The sequence below is a fragment of the Ascaphus truei genome, chromosome 6, assembly GCF_040206685.1.
Source record: "Ascaphus truei isolate aAscTru1 chromosome 6, aAscTru1.hap1, whole genome shotgun sequence".
In the NCBI taxonomy this organism is placed as follows: Eukaryota; Metazoa; Chordata; class Amphibia; order Anura; family Ascaphidae; genus Ascaphus; species Ascaphus truei.
In genome coordinates, this window is record NC_134488.1 from 113,721,090 (window position 1) to 113,735,528 (window position 14,439).

General features: G+C 40.8%; 1 protein-coding gene across 8 annotated transcripts in view; it reads left to right on the forward strand.

Annotated features, from left to right (window-relative positions):
• PHC2 (polyhomeotic homolog 2) overlaps positions 1 to 14,439 on the forward strand; it is a 162,408-nt gene that overhangs the window by 115,010 nt on the left and 32,959 nt on the right. For all 8 annotated transcript variants that reach the window (XM_075605806.1, XM_075605804.1, XM_075605803.1 and 5 more), the window contains one exon: positions 1,429 to 1,606. In XM_075605806.1, the coding sequence (XP_075461921.1) occupies positions 1,429 to 1,606 (178 nt within the window). The remainder of the gene's footprint in view (positions 1 to 1,428; positions 1,607 to 14,439) is intronic.

Below are 14,439 nucleotides of genomic sequence, written 5' to 3' on the forward strand. Positions count from 1 at the left end.
GCACTATAAGCGTAGCCTTAGATAGCCAAAGACCTGGGAGAAATATGGGAACAAATAAGTAAAGGTTTCACTTTAACTTAATGACATCTTTCTGAGGGAGTCAGTCACGTTCATAAGGTTTATTTTTTTGCATGCCCCATTAAGGGAGAAAGCAAAGCGGCAACTGGAAAGCAGTAATTAGGGCTCAGTTATAATCTAGTTCCTGGCAAATGGGGCCCAATTCTATGACACCCCAAATAATGAAATTGGATATCATTATTTTTTCCCATCATAAAAAGTTAACAACTGGAAGATTACAGTATTGGATCAGAATGAAAAAATGTCTTCCCACATCAAAGACTAGTACTACCCCCCTCGCCCTCTAAATCTGTGTACAACTGCTATAAATGTGAACAATCTGTAGGTTGATCGATTCACCTTTCACTGTGTATGCCCTCTGCCTGTCACAGTAATGTGATCTGCATTCCAAATATAGATTTTTGTACATAAATAAAGAATAACAGATGAGCAGTTGTACATTTTGTATTATGCAGCCAAGCTGTTTGGTAGCTCGACAGAAACTTGAGTGGTTGATGTGGTCAAGGCCCACCTAGGGTGTGTGTAAAAAAATGTGGTTCTTCTTTATATTTTGTAGTTATTGGGGCTACACCAGAAGGGTGGTGGGATCTAGTGAGGAGTGAGTATTGGAGCCGTGCTTAAAGTGCCATCTCCACTGCCCTAAAAATAATGTTCCTTTCGAAAGGGCTTCCCTCCACATTCCTGCAGGTCCTTCTCACATGTATTTGGACCTTTGTAAGTGTGTTTAAAATATCTCCAAAAATCCCTGCTATCTGGGATAGAAGAACATGGAAGAATCGAGTTGAACTTTAATTCCAGCCTTATTCCCCCAATAAGCTGTAACGGATGACACAAGCAAGGAATTCTCTGGTGTGATACATATAAGTCAAAGAAGATTTTGGGTGGGAATGCGCCTTTAATGTCAATATTTATCAATATTAGTCCAATATACTGGAGGATTTCACAAGTAAATTATCAGGGAAGGAAAAAAGAAATGCAATTTCTAAAAAGCTGGGGGAATTGTGTACGGGGAACGGCAACTTGCATCATGAGAGGGTATCACTGCGATTGCCATGGTCCTTTTCTTCAGATCGCTTGCATTGGCCACACTGGGTAGCAGGCATGATGGAATATTATTTAGCTTAATGTTTACAACAGGAATTAGTAGCTAGGTCAGTGTTATTTCATGTGCAAAATAAATACAAGTAAAATAGTTGGATTGGACAAACAAATACTTTATATTGCACAGGTTGTTATACTTCAAATGCTTCTTCAGGAAAGGTAGCTGGATAGAGACACAAACCTATAACATTCTCGCCATATTCATCTAACATTTCCTTGTCGCTCTCTTTTCCCCTTTTCTGCCCACAGACGCCTCCTCCACAGGAGAACTCACGGCGGTACGCCCCTCCCCTGCAGAGGAATCCCTGCGATAGCCCTTCCTTCGTACAGATGCACCCACAGCCGGCCCCTCTACCACAGGGCATCCTGACACCGGCTGCGGTCTCCGCCACAGGGACGCCTGAATCCCACAGACCCCCACCAGACGGTGAGCCCCTCCTTGTTACCAGTGTTATTTAATGTCAAAGTGGTGACATCAGGCTAGGGTGGCCATCTGCCTCCTGAACATCTGAAGATGCCCATCCATGTTAGGCTGCGCTTTATAGTGCCAGCGACGCGACGTCACGTCAAAACAAATGCATTGCCGCCCTCACGTGCGCTTATAGTAAGTGCGGCGCGACGGCTTTGTCGAGATTGCTGGAAGTCATCTCAATTTGATTTTTCCAGCGACCGCAGCCTGATGTCATTGTTGCCGTCGCCGGCACTATAAGCGTAGCCCTAGATTTTTGAGTCTGAGGTGTTTGTGTAATGCCCTCTGCTGGTTGAAGATTCCTAAGTGGTTGGTTCCAGAGACAACTGGATTCAGTTCAGGCTTTTGTAACCACCCCAAATGTAGGACCTGGCTTGCATTCTGGCTGAACATGTCTGTCATCAGGAGCCAGGTGGCATTCCTGCGTGTGAGGGATCGTGCTTGGAATCCAAGCACATTGTGACTTTTTCAATATCTCCATACCATGGATAATAGAAAAACTGGGTTATGCAAACTTGAAGTAGTGATTTATCGGGTCTGTTTTACATGCAGCACTGCACACTCTGTACTCCACAGGAGTGTTCTTAACATCACAGACTTGGTTTATATCTTTCGGTCAGATTCTAATGTGCCTCTATTTCCATGTGTTTAAGGCCCTAAAGATTAGACTGTACATTACCTGCATTGTACCTCAGAATTTATCTATATATATATATATATATATATATATATATATATATATAAACACAAGAAAAGAAAGCGCCCGATCCTAGTGTAATATGAAAAATACACTTTTAATACAATTCCTAGGTCCAACAATATTAAACTCACAAACAAACGTGAATATGCACAGACCCTCTATACTCCATCACGAAGAAGGAAGATACTGCTCACCTGTGGGACATCACTTCTCACAACCAAATCATTCCATACATGATTTAAAAATCAAAATTCTCAATGGAATGTTTAAACGCACCCAAGAACGGAAAACATTTGAACTCAGAATGATAAGACTCTTTGACACCAAAACCAAAGGAATTAATGCGGACATGGGTTTTCTCACACCCTATCAAAATTGTTTGTAATTATCCTGCTTGCCTCTATTCTTATCCACACTTTGTCTCCCCCCCAGCATCCCTCCCCCTCCTCACCTTTCCTTGTCACCGTCCCCTGGCTTCAAACACTTTTAACACCCTACCTTATCTACAGTCCATATCTGTTGTGTTTTTTTTTCTTCTCTACACTGTTTTAGCCATTGAATCCTTTGTATATCAGTATTGCTTGACCTGAAGAAGGGAGGATAACTCTCGAGGATAACATAGCTTGTCCTATGACATAAATTGTTAGTCCAATAAAAAAGGTATCACGTAATACTGAAGAACTCATTTATTCTGCATATATATATACATCCCCTGAAGAAGTCAGTCCATCTGATGAAACGCGTAGGGAAGGTGTGCAGTGGACCTTCACAAACGCCTGCTTCAGAACTGCTTTGAATTCAATCGGTCCGGTATCCTCCGCCATCTTTGTGACGTCATCCACTGGTCCGCGATATCCATCGTCCCCGGTGGGAACAAAAAAGCATCTGTCGGTGTATACCCGGGGAGAGATCACTGCGGAGTGCCAAAAACGTCAGTTCCTGCTATCGGTGAACAGCAAAGGCAGCATTCAAATCCAGAGGTGTGACGGAGCCAAGACAGCAGTCAAGCAGCGTTTTCCTGGTCCTTGGAGCATGAGTATATCTCATAAAATGCTTTTAATTGTTCTATGTGTTTGTGAGTTCATTTTTATTGAGATTTTTGGGCATTAAATTTATCAAGTTTGCACAGTAATGCACTAGGATTTGGCGCTTCTTTTCTTCTATTTTTTTTATATATATATATATATATATAGTGCTCTATAGCAACTCTATAAAAATATTATTAAATAAAAATGCCGGTATATGTGGGGCTCTGCATTGAGCAATAACTCGATACATTCCTGTCTCAAATAGCTCACTCTTCAAGTCAATATAACATTATTAGCAATGAGGCACAGAGAGGTCAATTATTGCCCATAATCCTATTGAATTAAGACTCTATATTGAACCGGCATATCCTATTTTAGTGGCGATTAACCTGAACTCCACTTCTCTTTCCAACTGGTTAACACTCCACTGAAGAGTTGTGTCATTCAGGCACACGGAAGGAAACTTTTACAAGGCGGCGCGGATTCCTCCCATAATCCCACATAGCGCTAGCAGACTTGGGAGGAATCCCGGGGCTGTGCGCGTCCCGTTCGTGACAGCTGGGACGTTTGCTCTGCTTCCCAAGTTTCGTCATCTGCCAGGATTGTGTCCCCCGAGAAAGGAAACGTGTGTGTGTGTGGGTTTGTTTTTATTCCATCTTCACCGGCAGGTCAACACAGCTGTGTATGTGCGGGACTCTGCACCAAAAGGATTGAGGACAGATATTAACTCTTTTGCTGCCAGAAGGGACCGCAACCCATTACAAACCCAGAGGGGTCAGCAAAGCAGCAAAATGAGTTTGGTTTTAAAGAGGCAGTATCACTTGTGACCAAACTGTGGAAGTAATTGATGACTCAGGGGTGGCCAACTCCAGTCCTCAAGCGCTACCAACAGGTCAGGTTTTCAGGTTATCCCTGCTTCAGCACGGCTGGGTCAGTGTTCAACTAAGCCACTATTTGAGGACTGGAGTTGGCCACTCCTGGTGTAACCGCTTTGTTACCAGCCGTGCCTTGCAGGCTCCTGTAGCAGCACAGAGGTGATTGGCTGAAAGAGGCCGCCTCTCCCAGGCTGACAGTGAACTGAGGGCAGTGGCATATACAGTAGGTTAAATGTTAGTGGCATATACAGTAGGTTAAATGTTAGTGGCATATACAGTAGGTTAAATGTTAGTGGCATATACAGTAGGTTAAATGTTAGTGGCATATACAGTAGGTTAAATGTTAGTGGCATATACAGTAGGTTAAACGGATTAATACCCGACAGGTACAAGTGTTTAAAAAATGTTTTCCTTTTTAACGTCTCCAGTGTTTTTAAAATCTTTACCTAATTTCTTCTGTGATTGCGCTGTTTGTAAACCGTTGCAGATACAGGTAGACTGTTGATCCAGACTTCTTTACTTTCACTTGTTTTTTATGGCTAATGATGGCAGCATAATTAATTTAAAGAGATAATGAGGAAGAACAGCAATTAGCAGATACCATTAGAACTAAACTGATCTGAAGCAACTTACTCCACAGAAGAAGCAAATTAGCAACACTGTGACATTGGTTTGAGTGTAAATGTAATAATGGATAAAGTGGCTATAAGGTATCACTCATTATGTGAAACTGCCCTGGGCAGGAGCAGCTCAGTGAGTAAAGGCTCTGCCTTTGTAAACAGTGACACTGAGTTTGAATCAGAGGACCTTGCTTCAATTCCTGGTATCAGCTCCTTGTGACTCATTTTATGTTCCTGTGCCCCAGGCACCAAAAACATAGACTGTAAGTTCTACAGGGCAAGGACTGTGCCTGCAAAATGTGTCTGTACACCGTCAGTGTTATACAAGAAGAAAAAAACATTATTATTAAATCCTAAAGACTGAATCCCTCAACAACAAAAAAACAGTCTAGTATAAGCCAGGAGGCTTACACTACTCCTTACTCCTGCAACTCCACCCTAATAATAACAATGCCATAGGACGTATGCTACCTGGCATAGGACCATTTAGGAGCTGGGGTTAAGGTATTTAACATGCAGCTAAACAAAGGCACAGGACAAGGGGAGCGGGAGCTGACCTCAACAACACAAGATATGAGCGCATACAGACCCCAGAGGGTACAGGAGCCGTGCTGTGCACATTTCTGTTACAGAAAGGCTTTTAAATACATTTTACTTAGCCCTGATCACAAATTCCATTGCAAAGTCCTATGTGGCATTGTGAATATGCCTTTGAAACATTAAATGGTAGGAAGCAACCATAGCAAATGGGCAGAGCACATTTGGTTGAGTGCTTTTGCATGTAGTAGTGATGCAGCCTCTTGCTGCAGGTCTCCGTAGCGAATAAACGGAAGAGCAATGTCCTGCCATCCTCTATCACAGTGATTAGGAGATATGCATACGGGAAATGCAAAAGGGGAGAGGGGGTGAAACAAACATAACAGAGACCTGACAACTGTCCAAGTCTAGTAGAGGCAGCATTTTCGGTTTCATGAGTGGCCTGTGGGAAAGACATTGGCTTCCCTGTGGAACACCATCTGCCTTCTTCATGCCATGCGAGTGCATAGTATCCCTCTCATCCATGGCTTCTAATTCAGTGCATTATGTAAACGTGGTTGTGCTGATACAGTTAAGACTTGATTGGCTGTTTGTGCTTAAACCCCTGTGTTCAGACATCTATACGTCGAAAACCGCAAATGGGATCATGATGAAACGTGGCAGTTTTAGGAGAAAGTCTGCAATTGGAATTTCTCCACAGTTTTATTCAGATTGAAACTAGAGATTTTGAGATCTAAGTAAAAAAGTGAATTGGTCCCGTTTATCCAGAAAGCAAAAAAACAACTGAAAATACGCTCACATAAATTGCAGATCTATAAAGTGTACTGTATTGCTTTTTAGTTAGTTATTTTTAAACTAACATCAGTAGTCTGTTTCATGCAGTGCTTCTTAACCAGGGGGGGTTTATGGGGGGCTTGCACTTATCTGATAGGTTTCCCCATGGGAAAACAAAATTATGGCCCAGATCCACAAAAGTGTGCCAAGCTTTAGCACGCCTTTACTCCCATACAAATGAACAGTAGCAAAGCTTGGCACCCTTTTATGGATTTGTGGGTTTGATGTATTGTTACTTAAAACACACAAAACCCCAGCAAGTTCTTTATCTGGTAGTGTTAGGACTTGCGAACAGGGTCTGCCTTGTCGCGGCTCGCAAGCTTACAATGCTTTGGCCAAAGGGTTAAACTAAATGACTCTTTTTCAAGAAAATATATAAGTATTTTACTGTTTATTTTTGTCATGTTGGATGTAGCATTGGGCTTCTCTGTCGTCTGTTGTATTGTTACTTAGTTTGTACTGCCCTTGGGATTGATAGTTCTTTTGAAAGCTCCTGAATATGTTTGTATATACTTATCAGATCCCCTCTTAGGCCGTGATTATACCAAAAAATGCGCGTGGCGTCGTGTTTAGCGGCGCCGACAAAACAACAAGCATAACTACTATTAAAGTGCTCATACCGATGGCGACGGTCGCGGTACGCTGTACTGCAAATTTGTTTTTCTCTTGTGATGGCCGTGTCGCGTGAGCGGTTCAGCCAATGAGGGCGAACCGCTCACAGCCACGCCTCCACCAAGCCTCCTTGTCTCCTCTGCTCTGTCTCCCTGGTATAACCAAGATGCCGCACTGGGTGACGTCACAGAATAGCGCTGCCGCCCTGCAGCACTTGGTATAATCGAGCCCTTAGACGCCTCTTTTCTAGTGTAAACAAATCTAAATTGGCTGCCCGTCCCTCGTGTCACATTTCCCGTCACCTTTATTAATTTGGAGGCTTTTCTCCACACTTTTTTTTTTTTTAGTTCCATAATGTTTTTTATGAAGTGGTGCCCAAAACTGTACTCTATATTCAAGGTGTGGTCTTACTAATGCTTTGTAGAGGGGCATAATTATGCTTACTTCACTTTCACCCATTCCCTGTTTAATGGTAAGATCTTGTTTGCCTTTGCACTTATTGCATCACATTGGGCACTATTGCTAAGCCTGCTGCCTACAAGCACTCCCAAATCCTTCTCCTTCAAGGATGCCTCCAATTTATCCCCATTTAATTTGTAAGTCGCCTGTTTATTCTTGTTTCCTTCTCTGATTTTACGACCTTGCACAACTTAGTGTCATCAGCAAAGATGGAGATGTTGCTCTCTATGCCAGCCTCAAGGTCATTACTAAACAAGTTAAAAATTAGGGGTCCCAGTACCGATCCTCGAGGTACTCCACTCACAGCTTTAACCCAACCTGAAAAGGTTCCATTTATCTGCTGTCTGTCCTTAAACCAGTTTTCAATCCAGGTGCACATATTTTTACGGTCCAATTTGCTTTGTTTTGTACACGAACCTCTTATATGCTGAGCCATATCAAAAGCCGTTGCAAAATTCAAGTAGACCAACTGCATTACCCTGGTCTAAATTCCTACTTTCTGTACCTCCTCAAAGAAATTAATAAGGTTAGTTTGGCACAACCTATCCATAATCCATGCTGATTGCTACTAATATGTTCCTGAATATTAATCCGCACTAAACATTCAAGTAGCTTTCCCTCTATTGATGTCAGACTTACAGGTATGTAATTACCTGGTTGTGATATAGCGGTCTTTTTAACTATAGGCTGCTTTATGTCAATCTTGTGGTACTGAGCCTGGGGAAATTGAGTCCTACTATTGCAATTGATTCCTTACAGGTAAATAGAGTGGCAAAGAATGTGTTTAATACGTCTGCTTTTTCCTTATCTTCAATAATTTGCCTGCCCATCTCGCACAGGTTCCTATTTTCTCTTTTCTAATCTTTTTGTAATTAATTAACTTTTTAGGGTTGATCTTATCTTCTGTTGGAATACTTTTTTCATTCCATTATTTTTTTCCCTGCGGATGAAAGACTTTATGATAAACGTTAACCCCTTCGCGGCTGGAATGCTGAGGGTTAAAATAACAGAAAACCTGCCATTTACAAGGACAATGATTAATTGCAAATACAACAGTAACTGTTAAATTGATTAATTGGAATGCCTTAGAGATGAGATCATGTACATAGGAGGTTCCTTGTGGAGAAACACTGCTTTATTTGGTTAAAACTACATGATCAATGCCTTGTGTATTTGAAAAAATTGTTTTTAATACATTCCTGCGTTGTTCACCTAAACTTAATTTAATGGGTGGGTTTAAAAGTAATAACAAATATTTAAGTCCTGGAACATTTGGGTAACAGTGATCATAACATTGTCTCATTTGAAATAAATTATCAAAAAATAGATTTCTTGGGTTCAACAAAGATCTTAAACTTTAGAAAGGCAGATTTTAATAAACTGAGGTCTAATCTAGTAGTAATACAATGGGATGATGTTTTTGCAGGGAAAAATGTAGAAGATAAATGGGCAGTCTTTAAAACATTGTTAGAAAAGCACACTTATCAGTGTATATATACCCTTGGGTAATAAGTATAAAAGAAATAAGTCAAAACCAATGTGGCTAAATAAACAGGTAGGGGAGGAAATGGACAAGAAGAGGAAGGCGTTTAGATTCTTTAAGTCAGAAGGGACGGAGACATCGTATCAGAATTATAAGGAATGCAACAAAAATTGCAAAAGGGCAATCAAATTAGCAAAAATGGATAATGAAAAAAGGATTGCAATAGAAAGTAAGGTCAACCCTAAAAAGTTCTTTAAGTACCTTAATAACAAAAAAATGAGAAAAGAAAATATAGGACCCTTTCAGTGTGAGATGGGTAGGCAGATTATTGGAGATAAGGAAAAAGCTGAGGTATTAAACAAATTATTTGCCTCTGTGTTTACCAGGGAAGAATCAAGTTCAATAGTAGTGCCGCAGGAGGAACCCACAACCTCCATATTAATGAACAATTGGTTAACTGAGGAAGAAGTTCATAAGCGACTTGAAAAAATTAAAGTAAATAAGGCACCTGGCCCCGATGGCATACATCCAAGAGTTCTCAAGGAGTTAAGCTCAGTAATAGCCAAACCATTATATTTAATATTCAAGTACTCCATTTCCACAGGCTCAGCACCACAAGATTGGCGTAAAGCAGATGTGGTGCCTATATTTAAAAAGGGAGCTAGATCACAACTGGGAAATTACAGACCTGACTTCAATAGAAGGGAAACTACTTGAAGGTTTAATACGGGATAATATTCAGGAATACCTAATGGAAAACAAAATTATTAGTAATAGTCAGCATGGATTTATGAAGGATAGATCTTGCCAAACTATCCTTATTTGTTTCTTTGAGGAGATAAGAAGGAATTTAGACCAGGGTAATGCAGTTGATGTGGTCTACATAGATTTTGCAAAGGCGTTTGATATGGTTTCACACAAGAGGTTGGTGTACAAAATAAGAAAATTGGACTCAGTAATAATATATGCGCCTGGATTGAAAACTGGTTAAAGGACAGACAACAGAGGGTTGTCATAAATGGAACTTTTTCAGGTTGGGCTAAAGTCGTGAGTGGAGTACCTCAGGGATCGGTACTGGGACCCCTGCTTTTTAACTTGTTTATTATTGACCTTGCGGTTGGGATCGAGAGCAAAGTCTCCATCTTTGCTGATGATACTAAATTGTAAAACATACAGAACACCTACAAGCTCATATTGAACCCCCAAAATAACCACAACATATATATAAGCATATAAGTTTCACAGAGGAGTGCTACAGAGCATGGCATTATATATATTTAAAACCAGAGACATAACATAAAACAGACAAAGCTCAGTGCACATCCAGAAAAACTTATACACGGTACAGTGCCTAAATATACATGTATAAATAACTAATAAATAAAATGGTCTTTTAGTTTAACATTTTGGCCAAATTGTTGTAAGGCCTTGAGCCAACTGCACGGCAGACCACGTTTCAAGGGTCCCTAACACTAGTATAGATTCTTAATAACCTGTGCATTGCCAGGAAGAATGATTTATAATAAATCTGTCAAAATTAGTTGCAAAAGTTCTAAGTCTGATTGAAGCTTTTATTAACCTGTACATTATCAGGAAAAGCACTCTGTAATAGATTTGTCACAATCACACTGTAAGCAAGCAAGTTCCCCTGAGAGTGGGTGATGCCATGGAGTGAGCTTTTAACCATTTAAATGTGGGAGGGAGTGAGCTTCAATTAGGTAGGGTAATAAATAAATTGTGTAAGGTAATAGAATCAGAGCAGGATGTAATTTCTCTTCAGAAGGACTTGGAGAGACTGGAAACGTGGGCAGGTAAATGGCAGATGAGGTTTAATACAGATAAATGTAAGGTTATGCATTTGGGATACAAGAATAAAAAGGCGACTTACAAATTAAATGGAGATATATTGGGGGAATCCTTGATGGAGAAGGATTTAGGAGTCCTTGTAGACTGCAGGCTTAGCAATAGTGCCCAATGTCATGCAGTAGCTGCAAAGGCAAACAAGATCTTATCTTGCATCAAACGGGCAATGGATGGAAGGGAAGTAAACATAATTATGCCCCTTTACAAAGCACTAGTAAGACCACACCTTGAATATGGATTACAATTTTGGGCACCAAGCCTAAGAAAAGACATTATGGAACTAGAGAGAGTGCAGAGAAGAGCAAATAATAAAGGGGATGGACAATCTAACTTATGAGGAGAGGCTAGCTAAATTACTGTAGATTTATTTACATTAGAAAAGAGGCGTCTAAGAGGGGATATGATAACTATATACAAATATATTCGGGGACAATACAAGGAGCTTTCAAAAGAACTATTCATCCCACGGGCAGTACAAAGGACTCGGGCCATCCCTTAAGGTTGGAGGAAAGGAAATTTCACCAGCAACAAAGGAAAGGGTTCTTTACAGTAAGGACAGTTAAAATGTGGAATTCATTACCCATGGAGACTGTGATGGCGGATACAATAGATTTGTTCAAAAAAAGGTTGGACATCTTTTTAGATGGGAAAGGTATACGGGGATATACCAAATAAGTATACATGGGAAGGATGTTGATCCAGGGATTTGTCCAATTGCCAATTCTTGGAGTTAGGAAGGGATTAATTTTTCCCCTTAATGGGGTTTATGTTTGCCTTCCTCTGGATCAATGAGTAAGTATAGATATAGGATCAAGTATCTGTTGTCTAAATTTAGCATAGGTTGAACTTGATGGACCTGCGTCTTTTTTCAACCTCATCTACTATGTAACTATGTAAAAGTGGATTATAATTGTCACACATGGTATATGGGGGTTGATGTATTAACATGTCCCAGTTGCAAACCTTGGACACAAAAAAAATTAAATAATCATATTTGTTTACAACCATTTTTTTCGCTGTGTTTTGCCCCATGTTATAGTTGGGGGCTGCAGTGGTTTTTTTTCTAGACAATCACAGTGGCGCCAGTTTTTAGGAATGCCCTGAAGATACTTTTACATCGGGTTTCCTCCATTGTGAAGTATGTAAAATATGAGGGACTAGAGGCAATAAGTGAAAGAAAGGTCAGGAAGATAGCTATATGAAACTGAGAGGTACTGTCACTACATGGAAACACTGTAAAGCAGAGATAGTCGGAGGTAGTGCAGTAAAGAAACAAAGTGCATTAAAAAGGCAGTCCAAGCAAAAAAAATATATGTTTGCTGCCTTTCATTACCTTTATTGAAAACTAATTACCTAAGCTGCCGATTGATGTGTTCTCCCGTGATCGATCGGCACAGATCCTGATTCCCAGGGTTCACTAAATGGCTGCCTTTCAGTTTCAATCATTTCTTCAGTCAATGTAACTCAACAGCTACAATCTATCCTTATATTGCTATGGTAATATTATCTACTGTTACAGTTTGCAGCTCAAACTGCTGGGAATATTAGCAACAAATTATCACAAACAGGAAAGTGTTGCAAATATCTTGCACTGCTGGGGAAGTGTGCTAAAACCTGCTATAAAAATCAAAGGATGCTCATTATATTAAAACTCATTAAAAATGGCACGAAGTGTTGAATTATTTTTTTTAAATGCAGTAAGTATTAATAATACAGATTGAATTTATTAAAAAAAAAAAAAAAAAAACATGTAGGATATTGCATGGATTGCTCTTTAATACTGGTCTTTGTCGGTTATCAGATCTGATGCAAGTTGCCTCAAGGATGCTGCCTTTGTTTCTTTGTAGCCTTGAATATTGTTACTCAAAGCACTGATCAATCAAAGATAAGACATTCATGAGTGCATCTGCATGGTTTGCACAGGTCCCCAAAACCTGCCACACCCCATTCTCACATGCTACTTAAACTACAGACAAGGCTTCTGGGTAATGACATGAAAATGGACACACAAGTATATTCTTTTTTGGATGTGTCCCTGTACATTGTGTCTGTTGCATTACACCGTTTGGTTGAGCTATGGATCTTATTCACTAACTAGTGCAAGTCATTACCTGTTATTCTTGGTCATTCAAGTGAATAGTCCTTAATAAATTGATCAAGGCTGTATACAAGGAGTCCTTGGTATAAATCCAAAGCACCAGATGTACCAACAACGCAGTCCCAATTATTGCACCAATAGAAGAACATTAAGTCGTAAGGGCAGTTCAGCAATGTGAGGTATTGCACCCAATCCAGGTTAAATGCTTTGTCGTAAATGGCAATCAACACAGGATCGGGTGTGGTACCGCAGATCACAGCTACATGAATCGGCCTCATAGTGTCTTAATGTACATATGGATCCGTTCTCTTCACACCAGATTATCACTACCCCCAACAAATATCCAGATATGAAATCCCTCATCTCATAGGTAAATTGGGGTCAGATCCCAATTTTGCCTATCCACACAGTTTGGAGCAAGCACGATACTGAGAACACTTTTCCCCCCTCTTTTGTTGATCTTTTATAAAATAGAAAATGACTTTATCATGAGCACTCACATTTGAATCTTGGCCAATCTTAGGGGGACCAACGCCAGGCTCAGGGGCTACCAAGTCAGATTTTAAAGATATCCCTGCTTCAGCACAGGTGGCTCAGTCCTACTGATTATCCCTGCTTCAGCACAGGTGGCTCAATCAGTAGGACTGAGCCACTGAATGAGTCGCCTGTGCTGAAGCAGGGATATCCTTAAAACCAGTTGGTAGCCCTTCAGGAAAGGAGTTGGCCTCCCCTGGCCTATACCATCCATTCAGCTCAAACGGTTAAGCAGAAACTCATGAGAGTGTATTACATTATTTGCACATCTTTGTGTGACCACCTGTTTTTTTTTTTGGTTTCCTTTTATGAGAGCATAAGGCACTTGGATGGTAACTTCATACTTTCCGAGCTGTGGCTTAATCAACGTGCTGCTTTCAGAGGAAAATGTCCTCTTATCATCTGATACTCTGTAATCGGAAAAAGGGTCTTGAATCTGGAGACGCTCAAATAGTCTTTGTGTGTGTCCTTTTCATCTCCTACTTGATCCAATCAACACCTCTGCTCCCTGTACAGTTGGCAGGACATGACAACATTCCAAACATGGGTGGTCTCAAAGGGGCAACCACTCCTTTCTTTTGTATCTTTTGATCTTCAGAACAACAGTTAAAGATCCCTGATCTGCAGTTCCAAAGGAGAAGGGGAGCATGGGTCGTTGTCTATCAGCAGGAAAGCAATAGTTTGTAGATCCTTTGAAGCGGGGGGGGGGGGGGGGTGGGCAGTGGGCAGATCACTAGCAACATGGTCTTCAACTCTCCAGCAGCAGTGCCATGCGGATCTCTAGACCCATATGATCTGTAATCTCTGCCCTGAGCAATAGGAAGCGATGAGTTCCTCCGAAGGACAAAAACAATATCAGAGGGATAAGAGGGATGCTCGGTGGTTCATGAAACAGCAGACTCTACACTAGCAGCACAGAAGTTCAGAGGTGATGCTCTGTCCATTTATAACAGAAACATAGTTAACGAGTTGAGTAGCGATGCTTTGCAGTTAATAAACATTGGTCTGCTGTTTCCTGGCAGAAAAGGAATTAAGGAGCAATGGACTGCAGTTTCTTAGCAGAAAGGGGATTAAGCAGCAATGGTCTGCAGTTTCTTTGCAGAAAAGGAATGAAGGAGCAATGGTCTGCAGACCCACGGCTGCAGAAG